The sequence below is a fragment of the Procambarus clarkii genome, chromosome 64, assembly GCF_040958095.1.
Source record: "Procambarus clarkii isolate CNS0578487 chromosome 64, FALCON_Pclarkii_2.0, whole genome shotgun sequence".
Lineage (NCBI taxonomy): Eukaryota > Metazoa > Arthropoda > Malacostraca > Decapoda > Cambaridae > Procambarus > Procambarus clarkii.
The window spans coordinates 14219948-14238825 of NC_091213.1; the positions used below are offsets into that span (position 1 = coordinate 14219948).

General features: G+C 44.0%; 2 protein-coding genes across 4 annotated transcripts in view; one reads left to right on the forward strand and one right to left on the reverse strand.

Annotated features, from left to right (window-relative positions):
* The window catches only part of LOC123769016 (carbohydrate sulfotransferase 3-like), a 243026-nt gene that overhangs the window by 142058 nt on the left and 82090 nt on the right, over window positions 1-18878 (forward strand). The gene's annotated exons all lie outside the window — the stretch shown is intronic.
* Window positions 1-18878, reverse strand: part of LOC123769078 (lachesin) — a 216021-nt gene that overhangs the window by 110147 nt on the left and 86996 nt on the right. For all 3 annotated transcript variants that reach the window (XM_069309198.1, XM_069309200.1, XM_069309199.1), the window contains exon 2: window positions 68-526. In XM_069309198.1, coding sequence (XP_069165299.1) covers window positions 68-326 — 259 coding nt within the window. In that variant the 5' untranslated portion in view covers window positions 327-526. The remainder of the gene's footprint in view (window positions 1-67; window positions 527-18878) is intronic.

Consider the following 18878-nt stretch of genomic DNA (forward strand, 5'->3'; position numbering starts at 1 on the left):
TATCCCAAAGTACCTGCAAGAGGAAGTGATCGTAGAAGTATCAACAAAAGAGCCAAGCTTCACTTACCGTCAGCGGCATCGGCGAAGCCAAGGACGCAGGCTAGAGACAGGAGAGTGAACGATGCCAGCCATAGGAGGGTCCTGTCAGATCGGCCCTTCTGTTGAGGCCGTGGTGTGACCCTGACGTGTGAGGTCATGACCTCACCAGTGACTCGGGATGCCCCCTTGACCTCTGCATTATCCCACGAGGTCATCCCAACATATCCACAACTACTAAATCTGTCCCTCTGCTCATCACACAATCGCAGTCGGCGTGGCACAATCATTATTGTTTACCTCTTATTTTCTGTATCACAGTAAACACACACACACACTCACACACACAATATGTCCCCTAATGGTCCAAAGGCAGCAGCAGCAGTTTCTGGCGAAGGCGCTGAGCGAGGCGGTGTTGGGTCGAGGAAGTCTTCACTATTCTATCTCCACATGTTGCTGATGTCTAGAGGCTCGGCGTCCTTCACTGCGTCTGCGGGTGCGGAAAGTTGCACGTTAGCGAGGGAATTGAGTATTGTTAGATCCAATGCAAGTGGCATTGTGATTCTAATGGATGTTTAAATGTGGATATGATGCTAGATACAATTTGGATGTAATTCATGTTTCAATGTTGATAAAAATACAAGGTTCAATAATGATATAATTTATGTTACATTGCATACATAATGCAAGATGCAATGTGGATATAAGTTACAATGTGATAACGGGTTATATTGCAAGTAGCAATGGGAAAAAAGTATCCTGAAATATGCATTCAATTTAAGTCGTACTGTTTGCAAAATATATATTACAATGTGGATATATATGGAAGTTTCAATGTAAATATACTCTAACACCTCTGTTGTTTCACAAATTAAAACAGATGTTTTAATTCCCTGTAGAGTCCACTAGTGAAGGTGTGGGGGAGATTCACACCATGCTGGAACTGAGGAGGGACAGTCACAGCATGTAGGAATAGTAGGGGAACAGTCACAGCTTGTAGGAACAGTTGGGGAAACAGTCACAGCATGTAGGAACAGTAGGGGAACAGTCACAGCATGTAGGAACAGTTGGGGGAACAGTCACAGCATGTAGGAACAGTTGGGGGAACAGTCACAGCATGTAGGAACAGTTGGGGGAACAGTCACAGCATGTAGGAACAGTAGGGGAACAGTCACAGCATGTAGAAACAGTTGGGGGAACAGTCACAGCATGTAGGAACAGTAGGGGAACAGTCACAGCATGTAGGAACAGTTGGGGGAACAGTCACAGCATGTTGGAACAGTTGGGGGAACAGTCACAGCATGTAGGAACAGTAGGGGAACAGTCACAGCATGTAGGAACAGTAGGGGAACAGTCACAGCATGTAGGAACAGTAGGGGAACAGTCACAGCATGTAGGAACAGTAGGGGAACAGTCACAGCATGTAGGAACAGTTGGGGGAACAGTCACAGCATGTAGGAACAGTAGGGGAACAGTCACAGCATGTAGGAACAGTTGGGGGAACAGTCACAGCATGTAGAAACAGTTGGGGAACAGTCACAGCATGTAGGAACAGTAGAGGAACAGTCACAGCATGTAGGAACAGTTGGGGGAACAGTCACAGCATGTAGGAACAGTAGGGGAACAGTCACAGCATGTAGAAACAGTAGAGGAACAGTCACAGCTTGGAGAATCCTGCCCTGAGGATGAGTAATCCCCCGCAGAGCACACTATCCCTCCCACCTCACGTCCCAACCTTCCATAAAACCTTCCATACAGCTCCGGACGATATCCATCCCTGACGCATTCCAGCATCTGTGACACTCCCCATCCCGTCCTCTCTACTGACAGATCGCGCTCTGTACGTTATGGTGACTAACGTAACGAATGCGACCTATTAAGGAAAGTAACGGCTCATAGATGTATAACGTTTCCTACAGCAACAGACACGTGGTATAACTCCCACATAGCAATTGGCATGTGGAATAACTAGCACATATCCATATATATATGTAATACAACCATCACACAACTAGTATGTTACATGATAGGTGTATGTGGGGTCATCAGACCAGTGATCAACATGCCACTAACACATTAAATGGGGGTCATTTAGATCTCGTTCAGTCGGTGTAGTTAGAGGTCGCAAGGACTGTTATGTCTCTGAGGACGCAATGTAAACACTGATTCCACTGACATTCCGTCCAGTTGTCATTCAGCACTTCGTTCAGCTGTCATTTAACACTTCGTTCAGCTGTCATTTAACACTTCGTTCAGTTGTCATTCAACACTTCGTTCAGTTGTCATTCAACACTTCTTCAGAAGGCCTGAATGACAGAGCGTGCAACAGCTTGTTGCAAGTTCAAGAGCTAGCAACACGTATTTAAGGATCTGTCTGCATTATTTTGTGCAACGTTAGGCCAATCTCGACTATGGATTTAGTGCTGGGCCTAATGCCTATCAACTTCTATAGCAGCGCTTCTCAACTGAGGTTCCCCGGAGCCCAGGATTCCGCGAGAGGTCACTAGGAGCTCCACAAAAGATAATGATAAATAGAAGAATATAGAATATATATATATATATATATATATATATATATATATATATATATATATATATATATATATATATATATATATATATATATTTCAGTTGCATATTGTCCTGGGGACCATTCAGGCTTGTTCGCATATATATATATATATATATATATATATATATATATATATATATATATATATATATATATATATATATATATATATATATATATATACATATATATAGGCATGAAGCCTCTTTTTGTTTCATGTGATGTTAGACTCATTGTTAATGATAAAATATAATACCAAGAATTAATAATGATCAAACTGGCAGTCACTGAGCATAAAAATTAAATTTTCCTAAGTCTCTGGAGACATATTTAGGTTTTTGTCTTTCATAATAAAGTTATCAAACCGTTCTAAGGAATAGAGTCCTTGTTTCGTCAGTGTTGATGGAAGTCCTTTACTGACCTTTAGCACTGACCTTCTGGGATGGTCTTCTGGGCTGGCCTCTTACGTTGTCATCGTGAAAGATCGGAGACAAAGTGACAGCTGAAGCAATCCCATGTGAATGAGAGGCGGGGAAGGCTCTTGGAGACACTAGGTATCATTTCCGCCGACAGAAATTGTTTAATGTCCCAACTAGATGCGCAGTGTTCCCGTCTGGCCCAAGAGACACGCAGCTCTGCAGTTTCATTAACTGAAGATCAGACGATACGCTAACCAACAGACGGAGGCATTGTTACACCACGTTCTTGCAAGCAGCGAAGGCTTACCACAGTATACCCATCTCCGAAGTCCGTAATCCGAGACCATGGTAGACGAACCGGAACGAGATAGACCACAGGAGAGGGACCGGAACGAGAGAGACCACACCAGAGGGACCGGAACGAGATAGACCACAGCAGAGGGACCGGAACGAGAGAGACCACAGCAGAAGGACCGGAACGAGGACCTCACATACGCACAAACACACGCGCGCGAGACCCAGTAGTGTGTCCACTTTGAAGACTACGACTCGAATGGCTTGACAAAAAATACTCGACCCGTTGTTGGACTCCGTCCAGGGGTGACAAGGCGGTTGTAATGGAATTATTCAGAAAGCGGAACATGCCAGCACAGACTACTGGCTTTATTGATTGCCGGCGAAGTTATTGACTGTGGTGATAATCAAAAGGCGAGTATCGGGAGGATTAGGAGTGTGTAAGGTGTGGTACTGGGGCTGGGTGTGGTACTGGGGGCTGGGTGTGGTACTGGGGGCTGGGTGAGGTACTGGGGCTGGGTGTGGTACTGGGGCTGGGTGTGGTACTGGGACTAAGTGAGGTACTGGTGCTGGTGAGGTACTGGGGCTGGGTGAGGTACTGGGGCTGGGTGAGGTACTGGGGCTGGGTGTGGTACTGGGGCTGGGTGAGGTACTGAGGCTGGGTGAGGTACTAAATCTTCTCTTAGGATACTTTTTCAAAACAATCGACAGTAAAGGCAGGGACCAGGAGCTGAAATCCAATATAGTATATAACACACCTTGGGTCAAATATAAAAACTTTGCAAATTAATCTGAATTTCCGTGATTGGTGCATGAATACATAGCGAACAGGCATTCACAGACGTGTAGCGTTATTGATGTGAATAGATTAGTGTGTCATTTGGCCGTTCAGTGTGTGACCTGATCCCCCCACATCCTGTGTGTGTGTGTGTGTGTGTGTGTGTGTGTGTGTGTGTGTGTGTGTGTGTGTGTGTGTGTGTGTGTGTGTGTCACTCGCAACAGTAACTGGAGGGAGCATGACGATGGAGGGCGGGCCAGGAGGCCATATTAGAGATGGAGGCCGGGCCAGGAGGCCATATTAGAGATGGAGGCCGGGCCAGGAGGCCATATTAGAGATGGAGGCCGGGCCAGGAGGCCATATTAGAGATGGAGGGCGGGCCAGGAGGCCATATTAGAGATGGAGGCCGGGCCATGCTCCAGGGCTGCAGGGGACCAGATTACGCCACCGTGACCTGGGTACTGGAGAAGGAAGAGGGTGAAGGATCACGGTCTAGGTTACCAGTCTCTCTCCTCTGTGTTGCTGTCTCTATGACTCTCTGTCTATTATGTTATTGTGGATTTTGTACGATCATTTTTTGGGGGTTTATTTTCCTCTTTGTCCCTTTTTTATCGTGTTTCCTTTGCTCTTTTGCTTTCTCTTGTTCGTGTATTGTTTCTTTCCTACCAACTCTCTTCCCACACTCCTTTATCTCCTACTCCCGTTTCTCTCCTCCCTTCCCCTTTCTCTCCAATCCTCTTCTCTCCCTTCATTTCCTCTTTTCTCTGTTACCCCTCTCTTTCTCTCCTACCTCCTATCCTACCCTCTCTCCCACCTTCGCTCCTATTCCCACTCTCCCCCTCTCTTTTACTCCTATCCCTCTCTCCTTCCCTTCTCCACTCCTATCCTCTCTGTCCATCCCCCTCACCATCTTTCCCTCGATTCCTACCCTGTCCCCTCCCTATCCCTCCACTCCAAACCCATCTCTACCTTCCCTTCTCTTCTCTCCCCTCCCACCCCCTTCTTCCCTCTCCCCCTCCTCCCCTCCCTCCCCCTCTCTCTTCTCCCCTCCCTCTCCCCTCTCCCCTCCAACAAATACCACTGTCGCTAAAGTGGCAAAGCTTTGACACCATTAAGAATATGAGGTGAAATCTCCGCATTAATACACTTAGCCAGCAGCATCTCTCGCAGCCTCTGTAGCTCCCTCATCTACGATATCTACCTCATCTTCGGCATTCTCCTACATCCCTCACAGCCTCCGTATCCACCCAAGTCTCCATCATCTTGACCATTTTCAGCATCTTTATCGGCTGCATCTCCCTCGTCTGGGGCTCGTCGCCCTCCTTCCTCCGCCTCTTTTATTTCTTCTCATCTATTCCCCTCTCTTCCTTTTTTTTTTACTCTTTTCTCTTTTCTATCTCGATCTTCTTAGCCTCATCTACTCCATCTCCAATGCCAGCCTCTACCACTAGCATCATCTTCAACTCTACCACCATCCCCCATCACCATCATTATTTCCACCATCGTCCTTCAGCATCCATCATCATCCTCCAGCCTCCACCATCACCATCATCACCATCTCCACCAGCCTCCACCATCACCACCCTCTACCCACACCATCTTCCGCACAAGGAGTCTGTGAATCTCGATCTGTCTGTGTATATAATTTTCCATCACTCTTACACGCCGCCTATTTTCCGCAGAGAGAAAATTAATTTGCAAACTTAGGAAAACTTTGTGATTGTTTGAGGGGGCAGGAAAAGTTGACTGACCGATTTTCTTTTTTTGCCAAAAACAAGGAATGGCTCAAAGACAACGTTACAGAGGCTCTAAGGCTCAAGACAATTGCATCAGGAGAAAGGTTCAAGACAGTTTCGGCTAATTCTCAAAGACAAGATCAAGGCAAATAATGGTTCTGGGGGACGAAAATGCAAGAATGGGGCGCCAGTTGTCTTGACAAGTGAAGACAACGGGTTAAGGCGTCTCCTGGGTTTATATAAAGACAATTTCCTGTCACCATCTCTTGGTAGGTATTTTGAGAAGATCCACACACACACAGACTCTCTCTCTCTCTTTCTCTCTCTCTCTCTCTCTCTCTCTCTCTCTCTCTCTCTCTCTCTCTCTCTCTCTCTCTCTCTCTCTCTCTCTCTCTCTCTCTCTCTCTCTCTCTCTTCTCTCTCTCTCTCTCTCTCTCTCTCTCTCTTCTCTCTCTCTCTCTCTCTCTCTCTCTCTCTCTCTCTCTCTCTCTCTCTCTCTCTCTCTCTCTCTCTCTCTCTCTCTCTCTCTCTCTCTCTCTCTCTCTCCCCTCTCTCTCTCTCCCCCTCTCTCTCTCTCTCTCTCCCCTCTCTCTCTCTCTCTCCCCTCTCTCTCTCTGTCTCTCTCTCTCTCTCTCTCTCTCTCAATTTTTTCATTCTTCATCTTCAAGTTCCGCTGTCAGTTACAGGAGTAAGGAGAACTGAGGGGAACATATTACCGTTTGTTGAGGAGTGAGAGAGAGAGATGAAAGAGAGAGAGAGAGAGAGAGAGAGAGAGAGAGAGAGAGAGAGAGAGAGAGAGAGAGAGAGAGAGAGAGAGAGGAGTGGTAGGAAATGGAGACAGAAGAGGTGGACAGAAGGAGGAGAGAATTATAAGACGCAGGAACGCTAAAAGCAACAACAAGAAAAGGAAGAGAGTGTGTGAGGATATGGGAAGTGACGTAGAGGGAATAAAGAGCAGTTGACAATGAAGGGTGAATGGAGGAAAAACGAGAAAGATGAAGAGGAAAGTAAAGGGAGACAAGAAGGCAAACAGAGGAAACAAAAGGATAGAGGAGAGATAGGAAAGAAATGTATGAGAGAAATGGAGAAAGAAGTGTAAGAGTATATGGAATGAATAAAGGAAGGGAAAAGAAAGAATAACTGAATTAGGGAAGGATAAGTAGGGAACAGTGACAAAAAATATCGAGAATGAAGATAAATAAATGAGAGGAGACAAGGAGGAAGAGAGAGGGACAGAGAGAGAGAGAGAGAGAGAGAGAGAGAGAGAGAGAGAGAGAGAGAGAGAAGAGAGAGAGAGAGAGAGACAGAGAGAGAGACAGAGAGAGAGAGAGAGAGAATAAGAGTAGAAACAGACAATTGAAATAAATAAATATGAGGGGGGCAGAAGATAGATTTAAGTAAAATTACAAATAGGTGGAAGAGAAGAGAGAGAGAAAAGAGATGATTGTAAAATAAACAGTTTAAGAAACGAAAAGGAGGTATAAATTAGGAGAAGAAAGATGGAGAGACAAAGGAGAGGATGACAGCCACAAAAATAATGACAAATAGCTGTTATTTAGTCTCTGGGTCATCTCTACCCCTGTGTGTGTGTGTGTGTGTGTGTGTGTGTGTGTGTGTGTGTGTGTGTGTGTGTGTGTGTGTGTGTGTGTGTGTGTGTGCAATGCGTGCACATATCAGTCAGCACACACACACACACACACCCTTATCCAGACACATCTCTCTGGACCGTATCTTGTGATGCAACAAAATTAGCATTCATATTGTCCAAATGTTCCTGCAGTAAGTAAGCTTATCTCAGAGTTACATATGTATGTGTACATTCACCTAGATGTACCCAGATCTACTCCCCTTTTTCTTAATGTGTTTCAGCATATATGGATATCTATAGATAATCGCATTGCAGCAGTCACACACATGTTATATATATATATATATATATATATATATATATATATATATATATATATATGCAACAATGATCACAAAAACACTGATCCAAGTATGCAGAATAACCACATATGAAAAATAGAAAATGCTTAACGCGTTTTCGGCTAATTCGCCTTCATCAGAGCAAAGTAGAATCTATTGCTCTGTATTCAGAATATTCAGAATACAGTATTCAGTACAGTACAGAATATACAGAATACAATAATATTCAAAGTATTCAGAATACTTTGCTCTGATGAAGGCGAATTAGCCGAAAACGCGTTAAGCATTTTCTATTTTTCATATGTGGTTATTCTGCATATATATATATATATATATATATATATATATATATATATATATATATATATATATATATATATATATATATATATTCGAAGAGGGGGTTAGAGGTTTCTGATCAATATTTCATCTAGGAATTATGAAACTATATCGTGGGGATATAACTTTCATTATGGGGGGGTTGTGGAGGTTGTAAATGGGGGGGGGGAGGGGAAGGGGGGTGGTTGTGGTCATTACCTCTGGCTGTATAATACCACCATTTCCTGGCTGGATCGCGTCAACCGGCCCCACCACCATAAATTCCCCTCTCCACCATACACTTTGCTAATTCTCCCGTCATTACCATTTTCGTTCTCGACTCACAATCGGGGGATCCCGGGTTCGATTCCCGGACCGAACACAAACATGGTTGAGTTTTCTTTCATCTAATGCCTCTGTTCAACTAGTAATAAGCAGGTAGCTGGTATAGGAACTGTTGTGGGGTTACATACCTTGGGGGAGGGACCTCGATACAAGCTTAATGTATATATATATATATATATACACAGGCACCCTGTCCCCGACAGCGATAATTAAATGGTGTGCGGTAAGGAGCCGGTCGGCCGAGCGGACAGCACGCTGGACTTGTGATTCTGTGGTCCTGGGTTCGATCCCAGGCGCCGGCGAGAAACAATGGGCAGAGTTTCTTTCACCCTATGCCCCTGTTACCTAGCAGTAAAATAGGTACCTGGGTGTTAGTCAGCTGTCACGGGCTGCTTCCTGGAGGTGGAGGCCTGGTCGAGAACCGGGCCGCGAAGCTAAAGCCCCGAAATTATCTCAAGATAACCTCAAGATAACCTTGATCGGGGGATTCGAGTCACCTCATTGCTCCAATAGATTTTATCACGTTAGTGTCATTTCACTGTGAATATTACTATAATAATTATTATTATCATGATAACTAGGAAGATATGAGCCTTGTGCCCGCGGGGAGGTGGACGTCTCGGGGCACCGTGCCCCCGGGCATCTGCTCCAACGCTGCTGACAAAAGCCAGCTGACAAGCGCACACAAAGGTGGCGGCGTCATCCTGGCTTTATGTCTCCCTCGCCTCTGACCCCCGCCGGTGCCTCTGTATTGTCACACCTATCCTCCATTATGCCCCTTTATTCCTCGTTATTCTCCAGGCTTTTAGACGCCCAAGTCTAATAAGGGAGGAGCTTAGCGGAGAGTCCGCAGCCAAACAGAAAACGGGAGTTTCGAGACACTTGACCGGAGACTAAAGAATTATGCGGGAGGGACGTCGGGGAACGCTTAGGATTTGGGTTAGTTCTTCGTCACTAGGTGGCAGCAGCTTTCATGACCGCCAGTTGCTGCGTTCTGATTAAACACCTCTGACTGTACATTTGTTTCCCGTCTTGCCTATACCCTACAGCTTTCCTCTAATTCCAACTGTCTCTTGCACTTTAACCCCAATTTTCTATCCTCTTTCCCCCAGTCTTTCTCCTCCTCCTCCTCCTCCTCCAGCTCCTTCCATTGTTAGTTGGAAAATAATTACCGAGGATGATTACTACTGGTCGCATTGTCTTGGCCTCTGCGTCCCAGGATTTTGCTTCTCCAATATTACACCGGCGTCGGTGAGAGATTAGCGGCTGTAATATTTAACTGTTGATTTATTACTTAATAACCTTTGTGCCTGGAGGCGCATGTGAAGCCTATCCTCTTTTGATCCCCTTCACGTGAAATGCTGTTTAGAAGCCTGACACTGTCGTTCCGCCGGATGGTGATAACTGCCCTCTACAACACGTGGAGTTTAGGGTGGTGTCCGGGGAGCCAGATAAAGGATTGGAACCTCTTTGCCGGAGTTGATGTGACAGTGTTGACAACGCGGCGTTACCTGGCGGGTAATGAACTGCGAGTCTTCTTCCTCCTTCAGGTGTCGCCCAGGTGGGAAAAATAATAATAAACTGGTGTTTATTATCTTTTGTGAGACTGGAAAGTTGGAGATTATGTTTCGTTGGGGTCATTATACTTCCTCGTCTCCCGAAGTCTCTTTTTCTTTTTTAGACCTGAGCGCAGACTTGGTTTGAGATAAGATAACGCATTCTGGATATCGTTGACTTTTGATATCGTACGATGATAGCTAAGATAACGGCCTAATAGTAATTTGTGTGTGATTAAAGATAGTTTTAGGTTAAATAGCACAGCTCTGACTCCTAATTGAGGAACCCCGGGTAGGACAGAAACGATTGGGTAACAATTCATTTCACTTGGTGCCTCTATTCACATAGTAGTAAATAAATACATGTGATTTAGACAGCTGTTCTGGATTGCTTCTTGGAGGTATGTGAATTATATGTAGTATGTAGGCGACGAGACACAATAACGTGGCTAAAGTATGTTGACCAGACCACACACTAGAAGGTGAAGGGACGACGACGTTTCGGTCCGTCCTGGACCATTCTCAAGTCGATTGTGAGAATGAGACTTGAGAATCGACTCACAATCGACTTGACTTGAGTCGACTCACAGTCGACTTGAGAATGGTCCAGGACGGACCGAAACGTCGTCGTCCCTTCACCTTCCAGTGTGTGGTCTGGTCAACATATATATATATATAGTAGGCACAATAGAGAAAAACAGGTTAGAAGTCAGTACATTAGACCACCGACTGAATGAAAGATGGACTCCAAGAGCTAACAGCTTGCTTCTAGAGGCAAATGTTGTTAGACAACTGCTACAGGTTGTCATTGGAAATTTCAAGTCAAAATTAGTGTCAAATTTTAATATATATAAAATTGAATTAATGTCTGGTAAAACTAAACAATTAGACAGAGTTGTGTTTCTTGCTTTAATTACTTGTCATAACAGAACTTCAAAATCAATGTCAAAATCATACCGCCTTAAAGCTAAGTATATTGCAAATACTCTTTCTTTCAACAGGAACACAAATCATCATATTTTAGTATAATTAAAAAAATTTTAAGCAACGGCATCAAAACTGGTGTCAAATTAGAAAAATAAACACATATCTCACCCAATTTCCAGTCCACAGACTTCAAAAATCCAATTCAAATGGTCAAAACAAAAGATCTTGAAGCACGAAGCAGCTGATACAGTAATTTTTTTCCCCGTTTGTCTCGGCCTCAAAATCAAAGTCAAAATTTAAGTATTTTAAATTTTGTGTTTTAGTCAGAATCGGAAAAAATACAAACAAAATCTAAGGTAATGTATACATCAAGTCAGAGTAAAAAAAATCAGTCAAAATCAAAGTCTAAATTAAATTCTAAACCACGTCTAAATCAAAGACTAAAATCAAAACTTGGGCGCTGCCTCGCCGATGACGTCACAGCGTAATAGGAAGGTAAACTCCTTTCATTTCATTAATTAAATTCCGCAATAGCTTTTATGCCCAGGACGGTGTGCTCCGGAGCGTCGTCCCGGGTAGGTATTATATTCCTTTGGTCAGCTGATCATATTGGTTTGTGTGTTTGTAAACAATTCTGATCACAGAATTATTTGTAAACAATTCTGAACACAGAATTATTTGTAAACAATTCTGAACACAGAATTATTTGTAAAAAATTCTAAACACAAAATTATTTGTAAACAATTCTAAACTGCCACAAAGCGGTCTGTAAAAACATTATTTTATACCTCTGGTTTATTGAATTAAGTTTTGTTACCCAATGAATAATACATATAGATGAATATGTATAAATATCTATAAATATCTGATACTGAATCTTGTTTAAGGTAATATTTTAATAACTGATATGAATGTGTGTGTGTATTTATTATATCTATCTTTTTTTGAAGAAGCCCACGTATAGCTATCTATTTCAAGACCAATATATAACTATATTTATACTGACCCCTGTACTGTTAACATTTGTAATGCCCCCTGAATAACGAGTGCTTTCAAGATTCCTGTATAATCATCTTTTTGAACACCCCACATTATAACTATTTTTGAACACCCCAATATACCTATCCTTTTGAAATCCCTATATATATATTTATCTATTTAAAGACCCCCACCCCCACCCTGTAAACTATCTTTCCGAAGACTTCCCCACATCCAAATCTGAGACGAAATCCAACAACATGGATGCTGGCGTCCACACCCGCTGAGCCGGGGCGGGGAGTCGTCACCTCCGACACCACCTTCCCCGTCGACGCTAAAGCAAGAAAAATGGAACAGTGAGAGGAAGGGGGGGGCGCCTGGCGAGTCCAAAATTGGTGGGAGGGTTGCACTGGGCCCGACACTGGGGAATTAAACCGGTAGTGAACAGCGTAGGAACCGCAGCGTTCGTTCTGGAAGAGGGAGAGAGAGAGAGAGAGAGAGAGAGAGAGAGAGAGAGAGAGAGAGAGAGAGAGAGAGAGAGAGAGAGAGAGAGAGGAGAAAGGGAATGAGCATGAATGAAGAGAGATTCTGGCTTCAGTATTGGAGTTCAGGGCAGCAGAGTTCTCCTGCAATCTTGATCCCAGGTATTGTTTGGGGGGATTTTGCCCTCAGAGAGTTAGCACTCCGCTACAGATTAGCGGGAGGTGCTCGATATAGCTATAGCGCCTTTCCTTCCGAATGCGGCGCACTCCAGAGGTACCGGGACTCTCCACAGGTACCGGGACTCTCCAGGAGTACCGACACTCTCCAGGGGGTACCGACACTATGGGGTACTATTATTATCGAGCACCAAATACCAGAAGTGAGAGCACATCCGGAGAAAATGGCAGAATGGAGAGAGAACTAGAAGCAAAGAGGGAAAGATAAAGAAGGAGGAAACGGATCAGGAGGAGGAAGAGATATAGAAGAGAAAATGCTATGAGGAGCAGAGGGAGGAGCAGAAGAAAATCAAGCATGAGAAGGAGGAGAAGGATAGGAAGAAGCAGAAGAGGGTAAAGGGAGAATGAGGGAACGAAGACAAAGGAGAAACGAGAGAGAGAGAGAGAGAAAGAGAGAGAGCTAAGTAGCTGAAAATATTATTGAAGGCCACCCAGCGAACATTTACTTAACCTGAGCATAATGCCATATCCTCCATCCCCCTCTCTTATAAACCTCCCTCCCCCCTCATCCACCCCTTCCCCCTCTATCCCACAATCCCCCCCTCCACCTCATCTCTGTCACCCCTCCCTCCCCCCCCTTCCTCTCCATCCCAACCATACACGTCTAAGCGTTGGTACCAAAACTTTACGAGGATGATTGATGACTGGCATCATAAACATTTGTCTTAATTGCCAGGGTGTGTAGTTAGGGGGGGGTAGGGGGGGGCGGTAGTTCATCTAACACAGGTTCAGCGCCCCGTGGCACGCCCCCGGTCCGCCTGGCCCCGACACCTTGCCGTAAGAATGATTAAAGTGGGATTAGATCCAACGCTACTGAGCTGCTTTTGTTTCGACTCCCTCCCTAAACGCATTCGGAGAGGCTCGACCCTCCTGCTCTCTCTCTCTCTCTCTCTCTCTCTCTCTCTCTCTCTCTCTCTCTCTCTCTCTCTCTCTCTCTCTCTCTCTCTCTCTCTCTCTCTCCCTCATTTATTTCATGTCAATCTTCCTTATTCCATGTTCTCTGTCATATTCTCCAGTTACACTTCCTTTCCTCTCTCTCTCTCTCTCTCTCTCTCTCTCTCTCTCTCTCTCTCTCTCTCTCTCTCTCTCTCTCTCTCTCTCTCTCTCTCTCTCTCTCTCTCCCTCCCTCCCTCCCTCTCCCTCAGCTTTCTCCACCACACGAAACTTCAAATTGATAGTGGCAAAAGTTTCACCGTCTTTAATCTCTCACATTGTTTTCCTAATTGCATTATTTTCTCCATATTTGACTCCGGGGATCATAAATAATACCCAAGTGGAGATTTATCCAGCCCGTGTGGGTGTAGGTGTGGGATAGGGGGGGTGTAGGTGTGGGATGGGGGGTGTAGGTGTGGGATAGGGGGTGTAGGTGTGGGATGGTGGGGTGTAGGTGTGGGATGGGGGGTGTAGGTGTGGGATGGGGGGGTGTAGGTGTGGGATGGGGGGTGTAGGTGTGGGATGGGGGGTGTAGGTGTGGGATGGGGGGTGTAGGTGTGGGATGGGGGGTGTAGGTGTGGGATGGTGGGGTGTAGGTGTGGGATGGTGGGGTGTAGGTGTGGGATGGGGGGTGTAGGTGTGGGATGGTGGGGTGTAGGTGTGGGATAGGGGGTGTAGGTGTGGGATGGTGGGTGTAGGTGTGGGATGGGGGGTGTAGGTGTGGGATGGGGGTGTAGGTGTGGGATGGGGGGTGTAGGTGTGGGATGGGGGGTGTAGGTGTGGGATGAGGGGTGTAGGTGTGGGATGTGGGGGTGTAGGTGTGGGATGGGGGGTGTAGGTGTGGGATGAGGGGTGTAGGTGTGGGATGGGGGGTGTAGGTGTGGGATGGGGTGTAGGGGCAGCTGGGGGGGGGGAGGTGTAGGCACGAAGGGAATGAAAGATACGATAATGCTGAAATATCATGTTCAATTTAGACCTAAATTGTAAAATGCTGAGGCTACGCAAATTTTCACAACATTGTGGTATAATTAGTTATGTTAATTTTCTTTCTAAGTATAAAGATCATATTGATTTTCTGCTATAAATTTAGTAATCTATAATGTCTTGTTTGTAATATAATGCATCGTTCAATATTAGTAAATTGTAAACAGTTTACTAACATTAAACAATATTAATAAAAAAATCAATTTATTCCATTTGCAACTGCTGTTTTTTTTACTACTGCTGTAGTCATTATTACTGCATTGTGTTTTACTAATGTATATCTCCTCTTTAATTGTGTTAATTTGTTTTAATGTGCTTAAAAATATGAGTTTTATTCAAATAAATTTACACCAGTTCAGTTTAGCCAGAATTATAACACTGTATTTGTTACAAAATTAATTCATAATAATATAGTCTAATCTAAGAGTTCTAAGGACTCTCTCTCTCTCTCTCTCTCTCTCTCTCTCTCTCTCTCTCTCTCTCTCTCTCTCTCTCTCTCTCTCTCTCTCTCTCTCTCTCTCTCTCTCTCTCCCTCTCTCTCTCTCTCATAATGTGTGTGTGTGTGTAAACATATATCATCACACAATGCAGCAAATACAGCACGGAGAGACTCACTATGAAACATGGCTACAAGATCCAGATAAAGGAATTATGTGATAAATTTGAGAGCAAACAGACCACAGTGGGAGAAGGACTACAACACCTCGGCCCCAGAGTAGCACCGACTGAGGGAAAAAACAGTACCATGTGAAAACACAGAAATAAACAGTGGAAAATGACAGGTTTTTGGCAAAGGATACCAGAGAATACGATTTAATATTAGTTGTCGGGGTTTTCAGAACCCTGAAAAGGGCACCACGTGGGCCTAAGTAGTTAGCAGCAAGAAGGATACAAAGTTGGTGGATGATGCATCCCAAATACCAACCCCCATAGTCGAAGAAATGAGCTAGAGAAGACAGAACGGTAAGCAACCCAAGCAAATTAATGACTTATATAACAGCAGAATCCAAACCTGATCTTATGGGTTTGAAAAGTGGATTCTTCACTGCACCCTCCTGTTGACTCGGCAGTGATTGGGTGTCTATTTATAAACCGATTGGCGGATTGGGTTCCATGTGAAAATAGTAGGGTTTGGGAAATTAAAGCTTTCAACCTGCTAACAGGAGTCAGAAGTCGTCTACTCCTGTAACCACTTGTGTAAAAAAAAAATGCCTGAGAGCTCAAGGTTCACAAGCAGATGAGAGGAACTGTAAGAAGCATAGAGCTAGAGTCACGTACTATAACCCAGGCACCGCAGGATCTACCTCACTGACGTTGGAATCTACCGATGAAGTAGAGTCAAGAAACCTGGCAAACTTCAAAAGATATTTAAATGAAATAGACTTAAAAATAAATTTATCTGCTAAAATGACATGAATAAAGCGAAAATACAGACAAATAATGAAGGGGACAGTGCATGGAGAGAAGGAGGAGAGAGGAGAGGGCACAGTGGGAGGAGAAAGGAAAGGAAAGGATTGTAAAAGAGAGGAGAAAGTGAGGTAAAGACCACAGAGCAGCCATCCTACCTAGCAGCAACCTCAGAGAAGCAACACAATACGGGGGAGACAAGCCAATGCTAACATACCACAAGATCAATCAGGAATATGGAGAGATGCACTCTGTCCCTCAGTATTGACAACAACAAAACCTTCCAGGATGTTTTAAAGCTGGAATCTGATCTGGCACAAGTGGTTCTAATATACAGGAAACGTCAAAGAAAAGGACAGTTGAATTATGGACTGGAATCACTGACAAGAGTTCCTTCCAAGTTACTAGAAACACTTGTTGAATTCTTTGAAAACTTGAAGTTTGTTTACAAACCCACGCATGTGTTAGCTGAAGGAATTTTGGCGGCTTTGTTTACAATTATTAACCAGTTTAGTAGTTCCGAAGTACTACGAGGTTGTTTATAACAATAATAATCATAACACTTGAGTTATGAAATGTCGAAGCTCGTAAACTGTTTAATAAACGTAATCAAAGCCACCATGATTGTTGAAAGATATACATGTTTCGCAAGTGGTTGTGAAAATTCATTACCCCTGTTCCTATCTCCATACCCTTTGTATTTGTTTGGGTTATAGTCTTGCAATAATTTTTCAGACGGAAAAGGGAAGCTGCCTTTGCAGAATAGTGTAATCCTCCCGTCTTCCCCCTTTGCTCTGATTCTCCACACACACACAGATGACTGCCCAACCCGCCCTCGCGAAGAATACCTGAATTTACCTGAGGGCCACCATCTCACTTGTATACATGGTAATTTGTCCTCAAAATCCCCAATGGACAAAATATGAGGTACTATAAATCACAGCAGCTCACAAGCAACTAAGTTTTATATGCGTGGGTCCCCCGGTTTGGTTAGGTTAGGTTCGGGCATTGGATATCATTTTCTGTCCGTTGTATCAGGTCGAGAAGACGGGATAAAGTGCAAGGTGAGACACAAGACAGGGGCTGAAGTGAGACACAAGACAGGGGCTGAGATGAGACCCCAAGACAGGGGGGCCGTCTCACGCCTGGGAGGCGTGTCGTGACGGCTTATATAAGGACACGAGCGTCAGGCAAAAGACAGAGGAAGTCAACAGAATCTTAGGCTCACACGATAGTCCTGGAGCCTAATGAAAGCTTAAAGGTGATAGCGAGGCGCCCTTCTCATTGACGACCTTTATTTAATTTGATTCTTAACGCGAAAGGCCGCCCCCTTGTCGGAAATTGTCGGCCTGGGTGTTAGTAGAGGTGGGGGGGGGGGTTAGTAGAGGAAGGTCGGGGAATTAGTAGAGGGGGAAGGGTGTGATGGTGGTTGTTTGACGATGGTTGAAATGCTGTAGGGTGTTTGGTGGCTGTTAGCAAGGGGGGTGTGGTTGAGGTTTAAGTGGGGGGGGGGGCAGGGGATGATTAGTGTGTTGAAGGATGTAAAAGGTGGTAATACGAATAAAAAATTTAATACGAAATTATTCGTATTAAAAATATACAAAAAGTAAATCATTATAAATAACTTTTCACTGCCAGACCATAAAATTAACCGACTCTGAATCTCAGCTTCTGATTTATGAAATACAGTCGGAACTTCAGTATTAATGCTGTAGCCGCTCGAGGTGCTAGTAAGCTTACAGAGAAATACAGGGAGAATGAGAATGTAAACAAATGGATATAATATAAGGGGGAAACTATAGAAAATATAAGAAAGACGTATAGGAAAAGCAGCGAATGAACACGAGAAAAGTTATACTGAATACCGAATGATAACTCCGGATTAATGAGGATAAATGACACTGATAAACGGAGGGTACAGTATAGGGAAGAATGACGGTATGAGAACACGGAAAGATGAAGGAGAGAGGAAGAAAATAATAATAACAAGAGGAGAGAGAAAAGGAAAGAAAGAGAATCAGATAAATCCCTTCCTCTTTAAGGAGACAAAATCTCAAAGATGAATATTTTACACTTTTTGTCGTATTAAACTATAAATATATATCATATATACATTGCAAAAGTGATAATTGCAATATATATATATATATATATATATATATATATATATATATATATATATATATATATATATATATATATATATATATATATATATATATATATATATATATATATGTATGTACAGAACCTCATACATCCTGAGTTATGTACTTCAGTATTTTACCAGATTATTTAGTCATTCTCCTTTCGTAAGCCCTAGGTGCCACAGATCCGCAGTACTGGGTACTTCCACTCGCCCTAGGTGCCACAGATCCGCAGTACTGGGTACTTCCACTCGCCCTAGGTCCCACAGGTCCGCAGTACTGGGTACTTCCACATGGGACTCCGACATTCACTCGGGGACTAGAGACGGGGTCTGGGGCCTGTTTACACTCCGGTAAAGAAGATTAAGGCCTACCGACACCCTCCTTTTATTTACTCTTCGCTCGATAAAGGTTCCGATGCTATTAGTGACCATTGGGGGGGGGAGTTCTTTTATAGATGTGGTATTGGCTGTTGTTGTTGGTGGTGGGGGTGTTGGTTGTGGTGGTGATGGTGGTGGTGGTGGTGACAGTAATGGTGGTGACTGAGTGCTAGTAAGAACAGTAATAATGGTAGAAGAATTAGTAACAACAGCCCTGGAGTCATCAATGTCGTGCCGGAACCCATATCCAGAGGATTTAAAACCAGTTGTCCATAACCAAAAAACCTTGAACTCATAATCATCTATAAGACCATAAAGACAGCACACACAATCATGAAGAGCAGCCAGCACAGAACCAGTAATCCTCTCTAAAAAGCCGACGTGGCATACCAATACACTTGTTGACCAAACCACACACTA